Source organism: Bombina bombina, chromosome 7, assembly GCF_027579735.1.
Source record: "Bombina bombina isolate aBomBom1 chromosome 7, aBomBom1.pri, whole genome shotgun sequence".
NCBI classification, from domain to species: Eukaryota; Metazoa; Chordata; class Amphibia; order Anura; family Bombinatoridae; genus Bombina; species Bombina bombina.
The window spans coordinates 288,582,082-288,607,195 of NC_069505.1; the positions used below are offsets into that span (position 1 = coordinate 288,582,082).

A 25,114-nucleotide genomic window follows, 5' to 3' on the forward strand; every position below is an offset into this window, starting at 1 on the left:
CATTCGTGTTAAACGAATAGTGAGTGATGAAGATGTATGCAATAGAAGGTTACTTGAAATGGGACAAAAATTTAAACAAAGGGGTTACCCGATAAAAATATTAGATGATGAATTAAAAAAGGTCAATCAAATCCCTCGTAATCAACTCTTACAAAAAACATTGAAAACCAAACAGATGGAGAGAATTCCATTTGTAAGCACATACAATGTCAATAGTAAGCAGATATCTGGTATTGTCAAAAAACATTGGCATATTTTAAAAAATAATTATCAGGATATAAAGGAATTTCAATCTTTTCCATTGCTATCATACAAAAGACCTAAAAACTTAAAGGATTATTTAATCAAAACTGACATAGGTAGTAGTAAGACAAGAATGTCATTTTCAAAAAAGAAAGGCACTTTTCCCTGTTATAATTGTTCACATTGTAGCTGTGTGATTAAAGGCAGTGAGGTTGTCCACCCATACACGGGTAAAAAATATAGGATTAATGGTTTGTTTACTTGTCAAACGGATCATGTCATATATTCTCTAAAATGTCCCTGTGGGCTAATATACATAGGGGAAACTACCCAAAAAATGAAAGACAGACTCACACAACACAAATACACCATACGTAAGGCCATTTCAGATTTACCTGTATCTGTACACTTTAAAGAGAAAAACCATAATGTTAATCAGTTAAGGTTTCAAATCCTTGAACATGTTCCAATACAGAGAAGGGGACAGGATAGGGTTAAAAAACTACAGCAGAGAGAGGTTATTTGGATCAATAGACTAGAAAGTATGCACCCTAAAGGTTTAAATAAAGACTATAACCTGTTTTTGTTTCTGTAATGATTATGATAATTTACTGTAAACTTTCTTTCTATGATTTAGATCAAGATTCACATAAAGAAAAGAGAACAACTTGAAAAAAGAGATGTGCTGAATAACATAATAAAAAAATAGGTTGTTTGTAAAAATATAAGGATCTTATTTTGAATGCTGTTGTTATGGTTTACATATAGTAAATAATATTAGAGTGTATGCATTCCCCTGTTTAACATCCATCAGAGATAAAACATATCTTGCAAGATTAGAATTTAGTTGTTAGTTTGATTACTGTTTTTAATAAAATAAAAAAATTTCTTAATAGTATAAATAAATGGTAATGAAAAATCACTAACATGAAATTATCTCACATAATTCACAGACAAGATAATGAACTGTTAAGGTCACTTTATATTTTCCCCACAGTAACACTAAATATTTAAAAATAAGAAGGTGTGTAAAGAATTACATAAATTGAAAATCACAAGTTTTTTGTATATAAAAAATGCATAGTTATGATTATAAAACAAAATCACTGTTTATTGATTTTTATTCTGTTGTAAGAATATGTATTATCACAATTGTAATTATCTACACCTGTGTTGTGTCACATGGACTGCCTATAAAAGGTGGAGTTGGATTATGTACTAATCACTTGGCTTGAGAAAGGGCAGAGGCCCGAAACGTCGCCTGTATTTCACTGCTTGTAATAAAAATGTTATAAAAAACAACTTGGAGTGCTGCAGCCATTTCTATTTTACATATATATATATATATATATATATATATATATATATACACATACATACATACATGTGCACACACACACGGTTTGCGGATAAGCTTCTCTCCTTGTGTAGTAGCCACTGACTGTGTGGTTATGCCAAGTTAGTGTTGTCTGTAGACAAATGACAGGTATTCTGCAGAACATTAGGAGAAAACACAAGATGCTCTGGTAAAGATGGATTTTATACACGTACACCTTTTATATCAGTAACAGTGATAAGTTTAGCTAGAGATGCCAGCGCCACTTGCCCCTTGTGTCTCAGACATTTATATGCTAGGCAAATGTTTTGTATAATTTCTTCCTTATATAATGACTGTTTGTCCTTGCCGTACAGCCCATCTGTACAAGTGCTCAGCTCTGCGAGAGAGTTGCGGGTTGTGCCTGAAATCAGATCCTCACTTCGAGTGTGGTTGGTGTGTGAGTGAGAGGAAGTGCACTCTGCGACAGAACTGCGCTGTGTACGACAGCTCCTGGATGCACGCCAGCACTGCCAACAGCCGCTGCACTGACCCCAGGATTACCAAGGTGAGGTACTGGAAGTGGCGCCATTCAGGGGCGGGAAATCTATTGTTATAATTCTGCTATATTACTGCTGTGCACTGTAGATACTGTAAGTATGTAAAGCTTAAAGTTCCTTACAAGAAGAGAATGCCGATACTGAACTCACTTCCTGAAGACTTGAATAGAATAAAATCTAAATCGGATGCTAAGAGCATGCTTCTCCCCTAGGCAGATTATCGTGTAGGGCTCTTACGCCATTATTTTTATCATATATATGCCGGTGATGTAGCTCAGTTGGTAAATGCCCCGACTACAAAAAAGCCTGTTTAAAAGATCCAAGTTCAAATCCCGGCAGGGACGACTCAGCCCTTCATCCTTCCGAGGTCGATAAAATAAGTACCATTAAATTGGGTAATAATAACAACTATTACTATTCAGCTGCCGATTTGGTTAAATCTTGAGAGCGAGCACTGAAAAAGCGCTTTGAGTCCCACAGGGAGAAAGGCGCTATATAAATAGTTGTTGTTAATTATAATTATTATTATATTATTATTATTTTTCCATCACTGGTGACATCTAGAGTCCTACAGTGACAATTTAATTCATTGCATCAATATAATAAAATAGAGAAGCAAAATATAAAATGATCATGTGCAAATACTGATACGAGTGAATAAGACTTAATAACTTGCAAGAAATGGTGACTATTTAGCAGCAGTCCATGGGGCCGTGGATGGTGAATCTCGCGTTCTCTCTCCTGGTCTCACACATGGCTCCTGCGGGAAGTGCCACCCTCTGATATTACTTGCTGCACTTACAGGGGCAGATCTGAGGCTGTAGGATAGAGGAAGGCGTAGTACAAAGATCTGCGGGTATGCCAAATGTTGCTCAGATCAATTCCTCACCGACTCTCTGTGATCCTCTCTCTTTGCCTCCTGCTTATGAATATCTAACAGAGCAGACTGTTTTTATTTTTTCTGAAGAAATGTTTGTTGTTTTATTTAAAAGTCCCCCTGTGAAACCAATTAAGGGATTGAGCAGGAGGGGGAGATAGAACGGGGAAAGCTGTGAATAAAAACAAGTCTGCCTGTGATATGAGAAGAATAAAGCTGCCTTGTACAGGTGGTATAGGGAGCGCACACTAGGTACACAACCCCCAGGTCACTGCAGTATTTGTGTAGGACATAAATAGTGCATTATGTATTCCCCCTCTGGTCTGGTGTGTACAGGGCTTCCTAATATATAAAGACCCTTTATATATGTTTTATGGTGAACATTGAGGTTAATAGAGAGAGAAAACGACAGAATCCCATCATTCGTATGACAGAGCTCTAGTTAAATGTCAAATATTTTTTTCATAAAACAAGTTAAGTTTAGAAGAAAAAAGCTGTAATGCATTTTAGGGGCCAGGAGCTCATTTCTTACACGGATAAATTGGCAGGATTGTAAAATTGGATCAGTTCCTGTATTGTTCAACTCTGATACAGATTACTTGAAAGTAGCAAATGAATGTCATGCCAAGCACCTGGCTGAAAAAGAAAGTATGGAGTGGACATCAAGTATCGCATAAATCGCCTTCCTTCTTCCAACGTCAAACAGTAACAAGCACCATAATTCCAGGGAATGAGATCCTGTAGCTGGCATGGGGACGCATTAATTCTGTTTAGCGCCTGCAGGTGTGTGACGAGTGATGGGTCGCTGTGGAGGCGAGCAAAATCTGGTGTGAAATTGCACGTAATTAGCTTGTTATTGGTGCTGCTGTGCCACCTCCCCTCTGCTCATCAGTCATAATGCAGCCACTGTCACACCACACCTGTCTGCTTTATTGGAAATAATCTTGCTTAATGCGTCTCATCAGGCCGCAGAGCCTCCCCTAGCTACTTGCTAGGATAAAGAGGAGGGGTAACTGGGGTCGCTTGCTAGTTACCCAGTGTTTGTCCTTGGGAGAAATAACAGGCAGAGAATAAGTCTGTATAAACGTGCGATTTCAGATGGGATGCGCCGGTAGTGCGCGCACTGTGACACCATCGTAGTGACATGGAGCTTATAGAATGAACCATAATTTTTTTAATTAAAGGCAGTTTGTATGTAGCATATAAACTGTCTGTCTGAAATTTGCTTTGGTTGTGCCACGTTCTTCTCTGCCCTGTTAGGGACTTACAGCTTTTTAGTACAGTGATTGTGGTCAATCGTGTGCAGAACATGGCAGCTGATATGTAGATGAGGAGATACTAAGCTGCTGGTTTTGTTGAGTGTTTAGGTTTTGTTGAGTATTTGTGAGCTTTGTGTCTAGTACTGACCACTATAGAGAATCTTCCTCTATGTCCCAAACCTCCTCATCTCCTGGTCAGCTAAATAGCTACCTATCTAATTAAGGAAGGCATCTCCGTTTAAGTGATTTCCTAGGTCAGCACACTTGTGTGTCATATCTCAGCCCCATACTGTCCCCTGCGCTTGTGACATGAGTAGTCAATCCTGTGAAGCTCCTATCCTCATTGACCCTACTTGTCTTACACGTGCAATACTGTGACCTGGGTCCCTCCTATCTCAGCATCATGTCACCTTATGGTCCTCTCCTGCCTATTGTCTCACTCTGCCCTCTGCACTTTTTTTAGTTTAGTTCAGTGTTTTTCTATCACGTCTGCTTTATCTTTTTCGCATCACAAATTCTGCTTCAGTCCCTGTCTCCATTTACAAATGGCTGTTGTACATTTCATTGCTATAAAATATTCATGGATCCAGTTGGGTTAGTGTTTGTAAAGTACTGGCAGATTCACATGGGTTCCTCAGCTTAACGACTCTGTTTCACTTTGCTGTTCAAACTCAACAGCAATGTGCGTGGATTTACAAAGAGCCCCCTGCTTGCTTACATTAACGTACAAAACGCAGCCGCCTGCAGTAAGAAAAGGAACACAGCAGGAGAACGGAGTCTTCAGAACTCTGTCTCCTGCAATACAAAAACGAGTCGGCCATAAACGAAATTGTCCCACTATCTTTTGTTGCTTCTTAAGAGTTGTTGATAAATTGAAAATCAGGTAAAATGTATTCGGTAGATCTGCGCAGGAGGCTCTGTCATGCCACACCTGGCCTGTTCTTAAACGAATGACTTCTGTTTGAGTGACCACTGAGATGATGCTGGGGTGCATTCAGCTCTGTGACCACTCACTTATTGAACAAATAAACAGTTAAAGATTAAAAAAAAAAAAATAGCCATTTCAGAATTTACTCATCTCTTGCACAGTTGCTTTATGTTTATATCTATATTGTTGTAAACAATTTAATATGGGATTTTATTACACACTGACCATCTGTTTGAAAACCATTCAGTTCCCCTTCTGCAAGGCCCCACTAAGTATCGTGGTTTACCTGTTTCTCACGCAAGTGAATTGGGGATGATGTTTTTATTTATGTACCTTTTTCACTGAGTTGGGGGGAAATGTTTAACCTGATTATTTTTTATAGCTTTTTCCAGAAACTGGTCCCAAGCAAGGTGGTACCCTACTGACCATCACGGGCGAGAATCTGGGATTAAGGTTTGACGATATCCGCTTTGGGGTGAGAGTAGGAAGAGTCATGTGTGTCCCTCTGGAGAGTGAATACATCAGTGCTGAGCAGTAAGTTCATTTGGGTTCTGTATTGGGTTTGTTAGTCTCTGAGAGGTGTAATTACTGGCAAGTCCAGTCTGGGCACGGAGAGAGTAAGCAGCTATGCCTCGGCATGGTCAGTGATTCAGCAGCAGTGCTTAGCAGTGTGCATCATCTTCTTTGTAGAAATGAGAGAGGATCTGAAAACTGAATTTATAAACAGACAGTAAATAATTATTTCTATCACGTTATTTAGTGAGCAGACTCCTAGTTTTGCTTCCCAGAGCAAAGGCGTTGACCATTAGCAGCTGCTCAGTAAAAGTGCTCTGGTCAGACATATGAATGTTAGGTTGCTTTATGCTGATGTTTCCTTTGAGTTAAAGGTATTGGGCTAAATATGTGACGTCTTGATATTATTCTTTAGGATTGTGTGCGAGATTGGCAATGCCAGCAGGACAACAAACCTCGAGGTGTCAGTTGAGGTTTGCATAAGAGACTGCTCCCAGGACTACAGGACTCTCTCTCCAAAGACGTTTACGTTTGTGGTAAGTCACCAGACAATAATAAATGGTTTTCCATATAATCCTTTCTCTTCCTTCGTATTCTCTTTGAGATCCCTAACTTTCACCTAAAAAAGGCGCCTGGCCCGCATGAATAGGTTTCTTCATTTTGATGCTAAATTGACTAAAAATGTCATTAATTCTCTTCCCACACGAAAAACAGTCGTTAATCCCCTAAATTGAATCTCACTATACAATTAACTTTTCCTATATTTCTGTGTAAGGAGGAGGTACCCGCACTGGGCCACTTCTAGCAAAATGTAGATTCTGTAGAGTGAGCGTTTAGTTCAAGGTCATCACACACACAAACTTTTTAATAAAGGGTCCTTCACTTCCCCTTCCAAAACACTATGGGCCCCATGCATTAAAAGACGTGTGCAGTCAGCTTTTCCACTTGAGAAGCTGTCCGCACACCTTCGCCGCATATGGGCAGCGGATCTGTTCATTCGCTGGCCTGCATGCAGCATTACACACTCCGCTGAGTGTGCAATGCCCGCCCCTTCACTCATGTCAATAGAAGGGACTGTCAATCACTGAGTGCGAGCTCTCGTGATTTCTCTTTGCCACCTCAGAGGAGCAGTAGTCTGACGGCTGCTTCTCACATATGCAAACCTGCCCCACAAAGGCTCCGGAACAGCTTCTGCTGCTTCGTACATGGAACCCTATGTGCATCACGACACTAGTAGTAATATATTTGTGACCCTGTGGTTCTTGTTTTGTTATATAACAATATCAGGAGTGACCTTTTATTACACCACACATTCTGTTGTCCCCTAATTGTGTGTCTATTCCCCCAGACCCCAGTGTTTAATCGTGTGACGCCAGCTCGCGGCCCTTTGTCAGGTGGTACCTGGATATCCATTGAGGGTTACAACTTAAATGCAGGCAGTGATGTGTCTGTAGACATTGGCGGCCGTCCTTGTGTCTTTGCAGGGTAAGTACACACTGTCACATAGCTGCATGGGCATTTACCGTCAATTTAATACATTTCTGGTTTGTGAAAGAGCACGTTTCAAATGAGAGAGAAAGGTTGTTTACTGTCAATTTAATACATTTGTGGCTTGTGAAACAGCACGTTTCAAATGAGAGAGAAAGGTTGTTTACTTTCCCTATGTGTGAGCAGCTTACGCACTGTATTGATGCTAGCGACTATGGCAGCTGAGGAGTTAAATCCTCTTCTCGTACCCCGGCAGTATTCTCCGATTTACAGATTTGCTTTGCTTCTTCCTGCGTCTTTCCTTCCATAGCATTTCAAGTGCATAATTTCTAGATTACGAATGATAATAGAGCGAGTCTTTAAATATTTTCCTGTGGTAATTGCTGGTTATCAGTACTAATAGCTGCTGTTTGCTGCGAGAATGTGTGATACAGAGTGTTGGTTCAGTGGAAGCTTTTTTTTCTGTTACTTTTACCCGGCATTTAACAACTGCTCAGTAAAAATAGCTCCATATGAATCGGCAGTGTCTGCACTGAAAACTATTCACCTTCGCAAGGGGTTCTGCTGGGTTCTGTAACAAGCTGACCCACCTCGCTCAGTGACCAGTCTCTGACAGTGTCTGTTAATATCTAATAATCTGAGCTCAGCTTTAGAATTACCTGCATTCTGTTTGTATATCTTGTCTGGGCACGGAAGAGAAAATGTGCCCTGCAGGGAATGACGTGCATGTGCCATAGCTTGACACATTTGTTTTGTTTGCAAATAAAAGCTTTCATGTTCTGATGTGAGGTTTGTGTGTTTTTTCCAAGGCGAAGTGCCCGAGAGATTCGTTGTAAAACCCCCCAGGGGCAGAATCCTGGCAGGGCAGAAATTCAAATTCACATCAACCGGGCAACGCTTCTAAATCAGGAAGTCAAGTACAACTATACTGAGGACCCTACGGTGTCAAAGATCGAGCCAGAGTGGAGCATAGCCAGGTAACAGACATGATACTGACATGCGACATCCGTGTGTAGACTGTACTGTTTACATATAGCATGATGAGCACATGTGTATTGTCGTGCAAAGGGAAATAAATCATCTGATGACACCAACTTCATAAAAACAAGTGTAGTCCAGGCCTTCTCACAAGGGCCATACACAGTGACTTAGATATGGGCAATATGTGCCAGATACCTGGGTGCGGTTTGTACCAGCTGCAAGGTGGGCGCTATGTACCAGGTCAACTTGCCGGGCAATTGTTTTAGTTTATATACACAAATATTTATATATTTACATATAGTCTGTTATATATACTCTTAGGTTTGTGCTAAACTCACATTTCATCACATAAGACAATGATATTGTATCCTCCTTAAAGGGACAGAAAGTCATAATTAGACATTCAATTTTAAACAACTTTACAATTGTATTCTCTCATTGTATTTGCTTCCTTCTCTTGTTATCCTTTGCTGAAAGGTTTATCTAGGTAAGCTCAGGAGCAGCAAATAACCTAGGTTCTAGCTGCTGATTGGTGACTGCATATATATACAGATTGTAATTGGCTCACCCATGTGTTCAGTTAGAAACCAGTACTGCATTGCTGTTCCTTCAACAAATGATACCAAGAGAATGAAGCAAATTTGATAATAGATGTAAACTGGAAAGTTGTTTAAAATTGTATGTTCTACCTAAATCATGAAAGAAAAATGTTGGGTTTCATGTCCCTTTAAGCTACTGGCTCAGTTTAATCATATTTGTCTGCGTTGACACAGTATTAAGTAAAATATATTGTTCAGTGTACAGTACAAGGCCAGCTAATGAAGACCAGCTAACCCTGCCACACTAACAATATGTTTCCTGTTTGCAGTGGTGGGACCCCTTTAACGGTAACTGGGATGAACCTGGCAACCATAAAAGAACCCAGAATACGTGCTAAATATGGGGACACAGAGCGCGAGAACGTAAGTTCATCCTTGTTAGTAAACACTGATTATGGTCTGTAAGTTGTGATAAACATAAAACGTGTTTATATTCTAAATACAACTGTGAATGTGATAGGCGGAAAGTGCTAAATATCCCCACATACTGAAAATGTGTTGGCTTTAGTAAGTACGGTAGAGTATCAGTAGTAGTTATCTTGTGAATGAATAGGATGACCTGTTGAGGATCTGGGTGTTTTTTTTTTAGTAGAAAGTACTTGTTAAACCCAATTTCAGGAAGGTAAGAGAATTGTGGCGTGTTGCTTGCAGCACTGACCCTTCCTATGGCTTCTTTAGGGTCACTGGATAAGTAAAGTCCCCTTCTTACATTTCGGCCACTTTCTCATGCTCTGTAACTTGTTTCTGATAGAACTGCACCGTTCACAATGACACCACCATGGTCTGTTTGGCACCTTCCATTGAGAACCCCTTCAGGAACCCACCAGAGAATGGAGACCGACCAGATGAGATTGGTTTCATCATGGACAACGTCCAAGCCCTGCTCATTGTCAATATAACCAGCTTTACTTACTACCCAGATCCTGTGTTTGAGCCTCTGAGCCTTACTGGAAACCTTGAGCTAAAACCCAGCTCTCCCCTCATCATTAAGGTTAGTGTGTAGCGACTGTGAGGTGCGAACGTCATGTTAATTTAGTAAACAACCATCACTTACCATTTATTTGTAACTTCGTAGGGTCGCAATCTTGTCCCGGCTGCGCCTGGGAACTTCAGGCTTAATTATACAGTGTTAATTGGTGACACTCCATGTGCACTTACAGTATCTGAGACCCAGCTTCTCTGCGAGTCCCCAAATCTCACTGGACAACATAAAGTCACCGTAAGTGTGTGTATGTATATAAGTGTAATATAGATACATACATAGAAATATAGCTATAAATATACGTGTGTGTGTGTACATGTGTATTTACATATATATATATATATATATTTACATAAATGTGTGTATGTATATATGTGTAATATAGATATATACATAGATATATAGCTATAGACGTGTGTGTGTGTACATGTGTATGTATATATGTTATATATATATATATATATATATATATATATATATATATAAAAATGTGTGTGTATGTATATATGTGTAATATATTTATGTGTGTGTGTGTGTGTGTGCACATGCGTGTATGGTACAGTCTGCAATGTATGTGTGTGTGTTTGTATGTGTATATGTATTTATATGTGAGCGTGTGTGTGAGTGCACGTGTAAACTAGCGTCTAGTCAGTCTGTATAGTTTGGTGTTTTTGCTCTTTTTAAATAAATATATAAAGTGTGCATGATGCCATATGTAGTTTATGTATTGTGTGTTTGTATATTTGAGTGTGTGTTAGTGCATGTTTAAACTTGAGTAAATGAGTGACTAGTCAGTCTGACGTTTCCAGCGCTGTGTATGTATTTGTGAACATTTTCTATTTTTCTCAGATCAAAGCCGGTGGGTTTGAGTTCTCCCCAGGTACCCTGCAGATTTACTCCGACAGCCTCTTGACACTTCCCGCCATTGTCGGCATTGGAGGAGGGGGTGGTCTGCTCTTACTTATCATCATAATTGTCCTCATTGCATACAAGCGCAAGTCACGAGACGCAGACCGTACTCTGAAACGCCTGCAGCTGCAGATGGATAACCTGGAATCCCGTGTAGCCTTAGAATGTAAAGAGGGTGAGTAGAAGCGCATAGCTTGCTGTGGTATCGGTGCAGCCCTGAGTAGGCTTTCTATACGTACAGTGCCAGGAGCATGTTAGGATTTGGTGCTAATGAAGCTGTCTAGCAGTAGATCTTTGTACTCTTTATTTTCATGCTGACTCTCCCGGTAAAACAGTATCGCAGTGAAACCTTTTCGTTTTCGATGTTGCCGCTCTGGGATCACTCAGTACATATAACACCTTAATGCCCTCTCTGCCATATTCTCATAAAAACCCTCACAGCAGCATATTCAGGGGCATATAACACCCCCCCGCCCCAACTGCTTTCAGATTGCTGTATAATGGTCTTGCCATTTATTCCTATTAATAAAGTACAGGAAAATGTGCAAATGATTGGCTGCAGTCTCTTTCCCTTTTATATGCCGCCGGTCTCTGATCCTCTGAGCAGCAGCGCAGAGCAAGCGCGGCAACGGAGATACTGAGAATACCAGGGAACCTCATTATAAGGAGGAAGAATAGGCAGAACTGGGACACAGGAGTCTGTGAAGATCTTTCAGAGGAAGCTTAATTGCCCATTTATTCCTGATCCAGAACTTGGGGTCGTAACCCTGCCAACTGCTGCCAGCCCATAGGTGCTAAATGAAGCTGGCATTACAAAAGAGACTGAAAAGGGATAAATATATATGAATAGATACACCATGTTATAGATGGAAAAAATGACTGGGGCTGCTGGGAAGATGGTCTTTAATAATCCGCAGATGTCACATAAAAGTATGGGCTTTTAATTAAGCAGCATTCCATCTGTACTAGATCTCTGTCTTTGAGTGTTTATGCACAGATAAGACATTTATGCTGTCCACACTCCTGCTTGTCATTTTCCTTTTTACCCCAGTGCTGCTGCCCCTCCGTCCTGAGCTTAACTCCTCACCTGTACATATAACACCTACTCTCTCCACAGCCTGGCTCCTCTCCTATAGATCTTACTCCTTTCTGAGTCTGGCTCATCTCCTATAGATCCTACTCCTTTCTGAGTCTGGCGCCTCTCCTATAGATCCTACTCCTTTCTGAGTCTGGCGCCTCTCCTATAGATCTTACTCCTTTCTGAGTCTGGCTCCTCATCTGTGCATCTAACTCCTACTCTCTCCTCAGCCTGGCTCCTCTCCTATAGATCTTACTCCTTTCTGAGTCTGGCTCATCTCCTATAGATCTTACTCCTTTCTGAGTCTGGCTCATCTCCTATAGATCTTACTCCTTTCTGAGTCTGGCGCCTCTCCTATAGATCTTACTCCTTTCTGAGTCTGGCGCCTCTCCTATAGATCTTACTCCTTTCTGAGTCTGGCTCCTCATCTGTGCATCTAACTCCTACTCTCTCCTCAGCCTGGCTCTCCTCCTATAGATCTGGCTCCTTACCTATACACCTCATTCCTTCCTGAACCTGGCTCCCCATCTATACGTCTCACTCCTCCCTCCCCAGCCTTGCTCCTCACCTATACACCTCACTCCTTCCTGAGCCTGACTTCCCATCTAAACGTCTCACTCCTACTTCCTCCCCATCCTTGCTCTTCACTTATACACCTCACTCCTTCCTGAGCCTGGCTCCCCATCTATATGTCTCACTCCAACTCCCTCCCCAGCCTTGCTCCTCACCTATGCACCTCACTCCTTCCTGAGCGTTGCTCCCCATCTATACATCACTCCTGCTTCCTCCCCAGCCTTGCTCCTCACCTATACACCTCATTCCTTACTGAGCCTGACTCCCCATCTAAACGTCTCACTCCTACTTCCTCCCCAGCCTTGCTCCTCACCTATACACCTCACTCCTTCCTGAGCGTTGCTCCCCATTTATACATCTAACTCCTACTCCCTCCCCAGCCTTGCTCCTCACCTATTCACCTCACTCCTACTGTTTGTAGTTTTTGCTTCCCTGCCCTACAGATGTTATGTGCAGTGTGACAAGGACATTATTGCATGCAGTTAAGACAGGCAAAAAAGCTTTCCCCCCAATCAAAAATCCGCCTGTCTCACTTTTTATATATTGATACTTATTTACTCTGCAAGTACTTGTCTATGAGTCGGATTATAAAATATGTAAAATATTATTATTTTATGTGGGTGTGTGATTTTGAAAACATGCTAAACAAAAAAATCATTCAGCCAGCTGTTAGTGTGAATAGAATCTACAAAAATGCTGCTGAATGTAAATGGATCTCTATACAAATTGGCAGAACATTTGCTGTATCTTAAAGCCAAAAGTTTGAGATATTTAGAAATGGTTCCATAAGTACGCAGAGGTAGCTCTGTCCTTTTTCATGCAGCTCTGGGTATAAATCACCAGAAAATATATATTGCCCTCTCAGTCCCAATTTTTTAGAGCATGAAATTTTAAGCAACTTTATAATTTACTCCTATTATCAAATTTCTTCGCTCTCTTGCTATCTTTATTTAAAAAGCAGGAATTTAAAGCTTTGGAGCCAGACCAATTTAGGTTCAGCACCCTTGATTGCGCTTGCTTATTGGTACATTTAGCCAACCAATAAGCAAGCATAACCCAGGTGCTGAACCAAAAATGGGCGGGCTCCTAAGAGTTACATTCCTGCTTTTTAAATAAAGATAGCAAGAGAACAAAGAAACATTGAAAATAGGAGTAAATAAGAAAGTTGCTTAAAATTTCTGCTCTATCTGAATAATGAAAGAAAAAATTTGGGTTTAGTGTCCCTTTAAGCTGCGCCTGCATCCTAAAGGGAGTAAACACCTTGAGATTTTTATATACAATGTTATGTTACGGTCAATGAAAAATTGAGGATTTTCTAGAAACGCACCTGCTGGCTTATCATGGCTAACCCTGCTACATATCCACCCTTGTTGGCTTTAACGCCTCACTACAAAGCAATGCATGTTACACTAACATTATGACTAAGACTAGCCATGTTGTTTGCTGACTAATGCGCAGATTGGCTCCTCCAAATAAGGCAAATGGTGGCTGGAGTTTGGAAGTACAAAGAATGTTAAAGGGACAGTCCAGTCATAATTGTGATAGCGCAATTTTAAATAACTTTCCAATTTATTTTTATCATCAAATTTGCTTTGTTCTCTTGGTATTCTTTGTTGAAAGCTAAATCTAAGTCCTTTACTTAGCTGCCTTTTAACTTAGTGCATTTGACAGTTTTTCACAGATAGTGCTAGTTCATGTGTGCCCTATAGATAACATTGTGCTCATTCCCATGGAGTTATTTAGGAGGCAGCACTGATTGACTAAAATGCAAGTATGTCAAAAGCACTGAGATAAGGAGCACTCTGCAGAGGCTTAGATACAAGGTAATCAGAGAGGGTAAAAAGTGTATTTATATAACAGTGTTGGCTGTGAAAAACTGGGGAATGGGTATTAAAGGGATTATCTCTTTTTAAACCATACAAATTCTGGAGTAGACTGTCCCTTTTATTCTGTTAAAAAACAAAACAAAAAAGACACGGCTGAAAATTTCACTCTATACCAACACAACAGAAATGTCTGTTTCATGCAGGAGCACATTGCACTACTACTAATGTGATTAGAATAGCTCTGCGCTTTTCTCACCGCACCTTTAGCTGGGAGAGATCTGAGGCACCTGAGTAGCTCCATCTCTCCTTAAACAAGGCCCAGGGCTAATATTTGGATCCCTCAGGTATGAAATGTGAAATATTCAGTAAAATGTATTTGTATGAGGAGCACACAGCTGACTTCCTGAAGGCCAGAACTCCCCCTGCAGTGGCGCTGTCAGCATTGTGTGATGTGCATCGTGCTATCAGCGCTGAGCACTATCTGTCTAATAAGATGCTAATCGCACAAGATAGCCGGCTCCACATTAACTGCTATTATCTTCTTGCTATACCAAGTAATAAAATGTGTTATCCAAAATGGTGAATTAAAGGGACTTAGTACTGTGAAATGTCCTCCCATTTAATGTGTCTGATATAAAACGCATTACTTGCTGGATGTTATTAAATTATTTACAAATAGATTGTGTGCCCTGATTTCGTCATTTAAAATTGATTATTTTGCACGTTGAACCTAATATGAAAATGTCCGTACTGTGGTATTGGCTTTTGAAAAGTGTTACAAGCAAGGTGCAGTAGCAGAAATCCACCTCCCAGTAAAATAGCTTGTTTTATTCACTGACACCACCACCTATAAGGAAAATTTCAGTACCTAAGTGTTGGCTATATAGTAAGAACTGTGATAATGTAAGCTGGTCTGCTCTTCTTGCAGGCTCAGCCCATTTGAGTGTTTGTCTTCTTGAGAGCAATAGGTAGTGGATTCAATAATTAAAACCAGCTATCTCTAATACAAAAGTACACCTATAGGAGCTATCCCCCTTGCAGCAATATAACAAGGCATTTGGGGACGCTTTAATTTAGGGGGAAACACATTTTACAGTGCTGAGTCCTCTAGATAATTTCAGAATTTCATTCTATGAATGGGTGGACTGTTGGTTAATAATTAATGTACCTTTGCGTCTGTTTTCTGTTTTAGCGTTTGCCGAGCTGCAGACAGACATCCATGAGTTGACCAATGACTTGGATGGTGCCGGCATCCCGTTCTTGGACTATCGGACGTACGCCATGAGAGTGCTGTTCCCCGGAATAGAAGACCACCCTGTACTAAAGGAAATGGAGGTTTGTACGTTTTATCTGTTTATTAGTTCATCTGCAGTATTTGGTGCAGTTCCACAAACTCTGAAATGATCACATCATTCAGCTTAGAATAAAAAAGAAAACTGACTATATTGCGTATTTGGCTGAAATATTCTGCTCATTATCAGCCTATTGTGAAGGGAATAAATACAAAACTGAACATCTCAAAGCCGCTAATTTTGCATTGCTATCTTTGCCTTGCATTCCTGCAGTTTGTTCTGAATTGTTTTTTCTAGAATTTCCTCTGAGCTGCTGGCTAGCTGGTGTGTCAGTGATAAATTACTACTGTCCTTTCATTTGTGCTGTTAAAGGGACTGTGAATGTCATTCTGTAATGTTATGAAAGGGTTAAACATCCCAGCTAAATAGGTTTACAAATAATGTGTTGCTAAACGTTAGACTTCTTGCATGTGGCTTTTTAGTCGCTCTTATTGCCCAGACGATTCGTACAATTCACGTGATGTTTGTTATTCGCAATTTGAATACAAAATAACGGATACATGAAAATAGTCGCTAGTTGTTGTTATATTGATCACATTTACGAAGCTGTGTATTATTGTAACGACTCCGATGCTGTGACATATTTGCATTGTTTTTTCCTGGGTCCCATTGGCTGCAGCAAGCACCTGTTAAAATATGTTGTATATGGGGGTTAAATATGCACAATCTAATCTCTGATATAGTAAATAAAGATAAACTACTTTTGTTATAAAATTCTAAATAAAAAAACTTAAAAAAAAAAACTCCCAATTAGCACATCATAGACTACTTGGTAGCCAATATGGCACTGTGCAACTATAACCTTGTCACTCACAGCCGATCCGTTCGATGAAATCCGGTGGGATGACCGCTTTTGCTTTGAGTGTCATTAGGGATTGTATGATTGGGCACGGTTAGATTTCCTGTGACTTGTCCTTGGAGCTATGCTTCCCCCTATGTCTTTTGTGGACCTTTGGCGCCACAAAGCCTGCGTTACATACAAGAGCTTTCTTTGCTTCCGTAATATTCATAGTGTGGCCACTGGGACTTGTGCTTTCAAGCTGAATGCTATTGAACTAATGCTGAATTATCCAGCAAATGCTCTAAGCTTTACGTTAAAATGACATCTTGCTCTGTAGTGAAAGGCCGCTATTTATTGTACTTTAATAACATCAATAGGATTCCCGTTAAAGAGAGAGGCATTTAAGTGTTTTACATTTTCTGAACTTGTTTAACAGTTCAATATGTTTAATAGCTTTTCAAATTTACTTTCAGCATCCAGTCCATGAAATGAGACGCCACTTCTCCGAGCATATAACATCTGTATGTGTCAGTTGCAAACGGTTTACTTGTTTTTGTTTTAATGCAGAAAAAGTTTATTGGCTTGTTAAAAGCTACAGATCTTGCAGGTGGCTTTTTCATCGCCGGACAGTGAATCACTGCAGATATCGTGCTGGGGACGCTGGTGCAAAATCAGCTTTTTGGGGGAAAACATTTCTTACAAAAATGTTTTTGTTAATGAGATCAGCTTTTGGATTCTGATGAAGATTTCCTCAAATATAGCAACACCATCTTTACCTCATCCAGATGCTGCTCACTGTCAAGATATCTAGCTCAAGTCAAGTTACAGCTTTGTTCACATTTTTTGTGTTGCCACATTGAGCCGCTTCTGACCTTACAATCTGTGTTGCCACAGTGAGCCGCTTCTGACCTTACAATCTATGTGTTGGCACAAACAGTGAGCCGCTTCTGACCTTACAATCTATGTGTTGCCACAAACAGTGAGCCGCTTCTGACCTTACAATCTATGTGTTGCCACAAACAGTGAGCCGCTTCTGACCTTACAATCTATGTGTTGCCACAAACAGTGAGCCGCTTCTGACCTTACAATCTGTGTTGCCCAAACAGTGAGCCGCTTCTGACCTTACAATCTGTGTTGCCCAAACAGTGAGCTGCTTCTGACCTTACAATCTTTGTTGCCCGAACAGTGAGCCGCTTCTGACCTTACAATCTGTGTTGCCACAAACAGTGAGCCGCTTCTGACCTTACAATCTATGTGCTGTCGCAAACAGTGAGCCGCTTCTGACCTTACAATTTGTGTTGCCACAAACAGTGAGCCGCTTCTGATCTTACAATCTGTGTTGCAACAAACAGTGAGCCGCTTCTGACCTTACAATCTGTGTTGCAACAAACAGTGAGCCGCTTCTGACCTTACAATCTGTGCTGCCACAAACAGTGAGCCGCTTCTGACCTTACAATCTATGTGTTGCCACAAACAGTGAGCTGCTTCTGATCTTACAATCTGTGTGTTGCCACAAACAGTGAGCCGCTTCTGACCTTACAATCTGTGTTGCCACAAAAAGTGAGCCGCTTCTGACCTTACAATCTATGTGTTGCCACAAACAGTGAGCCGCTTCTGACCTTACAATCTGTTCTGCCACAGTGAGCCGCTTCTGACCTTACAATCTGTGTTGCCACAAACAGTGAGCCGCTTCTGACCTTACAATCTGTGTTGCAACAAACAGTGAGCCGCTTCTGACCTTACAATCTGTGCTGCCACAAACAGTGAGCCGCTTCTGACCTTACAATCTATGTGTTGCCACAAACAGTGAGCCGCTTCTGACCTTACAATCTGTGCTGCCACAAACAGTGAGCCGCTTCTGACCTTACAATCTGTGCTGCCACAAACAGTGAGCCGCTTCTGACCTTACAATCTGTGTGTTGCCACAAACAGTGAGCCGCTTCTGACCTTACAATCTATGTGTTGCCACAAACAGTGAGCCGCTTCTGACCTTACAATCTGTGCTGCCACAAACAGTGAGCCGCTTCTGACCTTACAATCTGTGCTGCCACAAACAGTGAGCCGCTTCTGACCTTACAATCTATGTGTTGCCACAAACAGTGAGCCGCTTCTGACCTTACAATCTGTGCTGCCACAAACAGTGAGCCGCTTCTGACCTTACAATCTATGTAAAGAAAATGCAGGATTTCTAACAATCTAACGGTGACAGAGCGAAAGAGCAGTGCCCCCAGCCTCCCAGTCACTGGATGTATTCTGGTAATATAGGGGCTTGTATGATTTAACTTGTTTATTTTCCTCAGGCGATGGATCTCTCACAATATATCACATTTCTTAGAACTAAAAAAAATGTTTTAGTATTAAAGGAAGTCAAAATGAAAGTTTTAGATAGAGCGAACAGTTTTTAAAACATATGACTTCTAATGTCCCTCTTTTTCTTAGTTTCCTTTGTTAAAATGTAGCATTTTTGCACAAGAGCATACTGAGGTATTCTCGCAGTGTGTAGTGCCTTGCGCAGTATACAGCAACTATGTCTTTTTACTGTCCAATACATACATTTCTTGACTCGCATGCACGTGTCATAGTGCACAAGACACATGCACACTGAACCTACCTCAGTATGTCATATAGTGCATAATAAACGTGCACACTCGTGAGCCTACCTCAGTAAGCTCTCATGGAATGCAGCAAAGTTGTAACAACTTTTACCACGAGAAAGAGAGTAGTTTAAAAAAAGACATACATAGGAAGCTAATTTATTTTAAACAAAGAAATGCAGAGTCTCTAACAATCTAACGGTGACAGAGCTGTCTAAATCATGGAAGTTTAATTGTGACTTCCATGTGCCTTTTAGTTGTCCTTAAACTTACAATCTGTCCCCAAAACTCAGGGGTGAAACCGCAGTAAATGCCAATAGAAAGAACAGATTCTGAGTAAAAATTCCTAGAAGAAGAAACAAAAATGAAATGAATTCTGCAGTTCAGAGACGTAATCATATTAGCTTTTGTTATTCTTTAATCAGCATGAGCTTAAGATTAGCTGCCGGCTCAGAATCGCACAGATTAGTAGCTACAGTGTCTTTTTTTTTTTTTTTTTTTTTTTTTTTTACTGAGCAGACTCGGTGTCCGTCAGTGATTCCCATTAACTTATGAAAACTGAGTGTCCATCTGTCTTGTAACCCACTGATTGCCAGATAGACAGACACCGTGCAGTTCAGTGTCCTAACGTGCAGAAGTAATGCTCTCCAATTCCCCTAACCCGCGTCATTGTACCACTTAACTAGAGATACTAATTCTCAGGGGAATGTTGAAAATATCTCAGATCCTTGCTTTTTTTATTATGCAACAATTTTTTTGAAGATCACATTTTTATCCCAGCATCCTTTGGAGTATTAGACAAAAAACATAAGTTAATTAACATTCAGACCAATCTCTTGCATATATTGCTGTTGGGTGAAGTGTCGCCCATCCAAATATTGCTGTTGGGTTCTGGGTAGGGGCAGATATTTCCAGATTAATTTAGTCCTCTAGTGAGGAAGAGGTTAACCCTTGACGTACACATGAACTCTTTTCATGATGCCACGGCTGGGTTTCCTATTGAAACAATTCAATGACTTTCTAAGTTACAAAAGCAATCAGTGTCTGTTAAGCGTGGCTGTGCGGCGTTAGAGAGCTGGAGGTGTGTGTATCAAGAACATACCTTCTTCCAACTCTGCAGGAGTGGCTGTTATGTGCAATTTGTACCCTACAGAACCACTCCAAAAATTCCTGCTTAAATACTCGCTGAATACATTATAAATACTCCAGTGATTGATATGCCAGCTGCAAGAGGTTTTTGTGCTACTTGGTGTTTTTTTTGCAGAGGTTGATGGTACTTGAGCTATGGTGATATTTTTGTCTACCATTTGCATTAGTCAGATTATAGACTGGATGGGATGAGGCACAGAGCAAGTGTACTGTTATCTGTACAGGGAATGCTTCTGTATAAATCCAATTTGTTATACAATATGTAAAACTAAAAGAGAGCTCAGCTCCGATTCAATAGAATTTATTGTGAAATTAGCGCACAACATTCATGTTCACTTACTGATAATATAAAGATGACAAGTTTCTAAAGATAATCTTATATAGTGTCATTGCCCAGATCTTGACTCGTGAGAGCACCAGTATTTGCCTAATAAACATGCAAAGTTCACTGACCTAGACTACAGATTCTTGTATTCGTTATCATATAATGATGATTTTCTTTCTTCCAGGGTCCAAATTGCTTTGCTAAACTTTTTAATTCACTTAAAGGACCACTCAATGCAGTAGAATTGCATAATTAACAAGTGCATCATAAAAAGACAATGCACGAACACCTACTCTAAATTTCACAAAGCAGTAAAAAAAAAATCTCTATTAAATTTATATTTTTTCCTTTTTTGCCGGCACACTGTATCATGTGACAGCCATCAGCCAATCACAGACTAGTATACGTATACCCTGTGAGCTTGTGCACATGCTCAGTAGTATCTTGTTCATCAGAAAGTGTAAATATAAAAAGACTGTGCAAAATTTGATAACGGAAGTAAATTGGAAAGTTTCTTAAAACTGCTGCTTTTTCTGAATCATAAAAGTTTATTTTGACTTGAGTGTCCCTTTAAGAGGCAAATACCCAAAATGACTGACTTTATTTTTTTTATGAAGCTGATTTAGCCAGTCAGTTTTTTTTTTTTTTTTTTAATGTATTTGCTATGTTCCCCCACTTTTAGCTTTTTTCATTATTATAAGTCCCCTGATATTGTCATTGTTAAACACCTGATACATAAAAATACAGGGGAAGACGAGCCCAGAATAAGGTTTTTGAGTTACACACGGTGAATGTACAGAATGTTTCTAATCGATTTTGCCCTGCGCCATTCCTTGTACTATAGTCCGGCTGTGTTTGTGCCGTTACTGAAGTTGAGTCTCTTTCTGTGTTGCATCTTCAGGTTCAAGCTAATGTAGAGAAGTCCCTGAATCTCTTTGGTCAGCTCCTCAACAAAAAACACTTCCTGTTGACATTTATCCGCACCCTGGAAGCCCAGCGCAGCTTCTCCATGCGAGACAGAGGAAACGTAGCTTCCCTCATCATGACTGCTCTGCAGGGCGAGATGGAATATGCTACAGGGGTCTTGAAGCAGCTTCTCTCTGACTTGATCGAGAAGAATCTAGAAAGCAAAAATCATCCCAAGTTGCTACTGAGGAGGTAAGCGGTGCTTTGTATTGGGGTAATTCATGCTATTTTAGTGGTAAATACTGTGTCATGCTGCATAAAGCTGCTGTGTATTGGGGTAAGTCAGGCTATGTCAGTGGTATATACTGTGTCATGGCTGCATAAAGCTGCTGTACCCGAGTTAAGTCATGATATGTCAGTGGTATAAACTCTGCCATGGCTGCATAAAGCTGCTGGATATTGGGGTAAGTCAGGCTTTGTCTGTGGTAAATACTGTGTCATGCTGCTTAAAGCTGCTGTGTATTGGGGTAAGTCATGCTATTTTTGTGGTATATACTGTGTCATGGCTGCATAAAGCTGCTGTACCTGAGTTAAGTCATGATATGTCAGTGGTATAAATTGTGTCATGGCTGCATAAAGATGCTGCTGTATATTGAGGTAAGTCATACCATGTCAGTGGTAAATACTGTGTCATGCTGCTTAAAGCTGCTGTGTATTGGGGTAAGTCATGCTATTTTAGTGGTATATACTGTGTCATGGCTGCATAAAGCTGCTGTGTATTGAGGTAAGTCATGATATGTCAGTGGTATAAACTGTGTCATGGCTGCATAAAGCAGCTGTGTATTGAGGTAAGTCATGATATGTCAGTGGTATATTCTGTGTCATGGCTGCATAAAGCTGCTGTGTATTGGGTAAGCCATGCTAGGTCAGTGGTATATGCTGTGTCATGGCTGCATAAAGCTGCTGCTGTATATTGAGGTAAGTCATACCATGTCAGTGGTATATACTGTGTCATGGCTGCATAATGCTGCTGTGTATTGGGGTAAGTCATGCTATGTCTGTGGTATATATTGTGTTGCGGCTGCATAAATCTGCTGTACCTGAGGTAAGTCATGCTATTTCAGCGGTATATACTGTGTCATGGCTGCATAAAGCTGCTGTGTATTGGGGTAAGTCATGCTATGTCAGTTGCTACTGAGGAGGTAAGCAGTGCTGTGTATTGGGGTAATGCATGCTGTGTCTGTGGTAAATACTGTGTCATGGCTGCATAAAGCTGCTGTGTATTGAGGTAATGCATGCGATGTCAGTGGTATATAATGTGTCATGGCTGCATAAAGCTTCTTTACCTGAGGTAAGTCGTGCTATGTCTGTGGTATATACTGTGTCATGGCTGCATAAAGCTTATTTACCTGAGGTAAGTCGTGCTATGTCTGTGGTATATACTGTGTCATGGCTGCATAAAGATGCTGCTGTATTTTAAGGTAAGTTATACCATGTCAGTGGTATATACTGTGTCATGGCTGCATAAAGCTGCTGTGTATTGGGGCAAGTCATGCTATGTCAGTGGTATATACTCTGTCATAGCTGCATAAAGCTGCTGTGTATTGGGGTAAAGCTGCTGTACCTAAGGTAAGGCATGCTATGTCTCTGGTATATACTGTGTCATGGCTGCATAAAGCTTCTGTGTATTGAGGTAAGCCATGCTATGTCTGTGGTATATTCTGTGTCATGGCTGCATAAAGCTGCTGTGTATTGAGGTAAGTCATGCTATGTCATGGCTGCATAAAGCTGCTGTATATTGAGGTAAGCCATGCTGTATATGTGGTATACTGTCATGGCTGCATAAAGCTGCTGTATATTGAGGTAAGACATGATATATCAGTGGTATACTGTCATGGCTGCATAAAGCTGCTGTATATTGAGGTAAGACATGATATATCAGTAGTATACTGTCATGGCTGCATAAAGCTTCTGTATATTGAGGTAACATAGTAACATAGTAGATAAGGTTGAAAAAAGACTGAAGTCCATCGAGTTCAACCTATACAAATCTAAAATACTTACAAAAAGCTCCAGTTAAGCTTAAATAACCCCATTAAAATGTGTCCCATTTTATACTAGCAATCATATCCATGAATTTTGTTTATATACAGAAATTTATCCAGACTATTCTTAAATGTATCTATGGTATTGGCATTCACTACCTCCTTTGGTAATGAGTTCCACAATTTTATTGCTCTTACAGTGAAAAAACGTTTCCGTTGCAGGAGATTAAATCTCCTTTCCTCCAACCTTAAATTATGACCTCTTGTCAGAACCAATTTTCTTGGAATAAAAAGAGCTTCTGCCATCTCTGTATATGGGCCTTGAATATATTTATATAAAGTAATCATGTCACCTCTCAAGCGCCTTTTTTCTAAAGAGAACAGACCCAGTTTGGCTAGCCTCTCCTCATAGGTTAATTTCTCCAATCCCCTTATTAGCTTTGTGGCCCTTCTCTGAACTTTTTCTAGTTCTGCAATATCTTTTTTAGCAATCGGTCCCCAGAACTGCACTCCAAACTCAAGGTGAGGTCTTACCAGGGCTTTATATAATGACAGAATTATGCTTTCCTCCCTTGAATCAATGCCTCTTTTAATACATGCTAGTATCTTATTAGCCTTTGAAGCCGCTGCCCTGCATTGTGCACTCATCTTTAGCTTGTTATCTATTACTACTCCCAAATCCCTTTCCTCCTGTGTTTGGCTAAGTCTTGTCCCATTTAAAAAATACATAGCCTGCTTATTTTTACTTCCAAAATGTAGAACCTTACATTTTTCCGTATTAAATCTCATTTTCCATTCACTTGCCCATAGTTCTAATTTTAGCAAATCGCTTTGCAAAGGTAAGACATGATATATCAGTGGTATACTGTCATGGCTGCATAAAGCTGCTGTATATTGAGGTAAGACATGATATATCAGTGGTATACTGTCATGGCTGCGTAATGCTGCTGTATATTGAGGTAAGACATGATATATCAGTGGTATACTGTCATGACTGCATAAAGCTGCTGTATAATGAGGTAAGACATGATATATCAGTAGTATACTGTCATGGCTGCATAAAGCTTCTGTATATTGAGGTAAGACATGATATATCAGTGGTATACTGTCATGGCTGCATAAAGCTGCTGTATATTGAGGTAAGACATGATATATCAGTAGTATACTGTCATGGCTGCATAAAGCTGCTGTATATTGAGGTAAGACATGATATATCAGTGGTATACTGTCATGACTGCATAAAGCTGCTGTATATTGAGGTAAGACATGATATATCAGTAGTATACTGTCATGGCTGCATAAAGCTGCTGTATATTGAGGTAAGACATGATATATCGGTGGTATACTGTCATGACTGCATAAAGCTGCTGTATATTGAGGTAAGACATGATATATCAGTGGTATACTGTCATGACTGCATAAAGCTGCTGTTCCTGGGGTTAAACCATGCCATGTGTGGGGTTAGACTTTGCTTCCTATAGCTTTTGCAGTCAGAACAGTTGTAGAGCGCTACAAATGAGCACACAGCTGCAATAATACAGTTTGCACAGAAACTTTGCTGACCTTGCTAAACAATGTTGGTTTGTTTATATTGTATATCATTATCAGCACGAGTTATCAGCACTTTTGGTTTCATTGATCCCTTGGGCCCTCCATAAGAGATTTGAATTTTGTTGTGTATATTTGTGGTACAGCCCCCCTCTGTTTGGCACTGAGTAAACAGAGTCACCTAAAATTAGGCCACAATCCTTTCAAACAGTGTTTTTAAACAACCATTTCATTACATTGGTATACCTGAGTTATTATACAGCTGGTACCCTGTGTTGTTGTT

At 40.3% G+C, this 25,114-nt stretch overlaps 1 protein-coding gene across 3 annotated transcripts in view; it reads left to right on the forward strand.

The window, feature by feature from the left end:
* The window catches only part of PLXNA1 (plexin A1), a 344,408-nt gene that overhangs the window by 273,699 nt on the left and 45,595 nt on the right, over nucleotides 1–25,114 (forward strand). For all 3 annotated transcript variants that reach the window (XM_053720837.1, XM_053720839.1, XM_053720838.1), the window contains exons 12-22: nucleotides 1,936–2,126; nucleotides 5,565–5,716; nucleotides 6,111–6,231; nucleotides 7,044–7,180; nucleotides 7,993–8,160; nucleotides 9,033–9,126; nucleotides 9,515–9,754; nucleotides 9,839–9,982; nucleotides 10,595–10,829; nucleotides 15,324–15,466; nucleotides 21,234–21,490. In XM_053720837.1, the coding sequence (XP_053576812.1) occupies nucleotides 1,936–2,126; nucleotides 5,565–5,716; nucleotides 6,111–6,231; nucleotides 7,044–7,180; nucleotides 7,993–8,160; nucleotides 9,033–9,126; nucleotides 9,515–9,754; nucleotides 9,839–9,982; nucleotides 10,595–10,829; nucleotides 15,324–15,466; nucleotides 21,234–21,490 (1,882 nt within the window). The remainder of the gene's footprint in view (nucleotides 1–1,935; nucleotides 2,127–5,564; nucleotides 5,717–6,110; nucleotides 6,232–7,043; nucleotides 7,181–7,992; nucleotides 8,161–9,032; nucleotides 9,127–9,514; nucleotides 9,755–9,838; nucleotides 9,983–10,594; nucleotides 10,830–15,323; nucleotides 15,467–21,233; nucleotides 21,491–25,114) is intronic.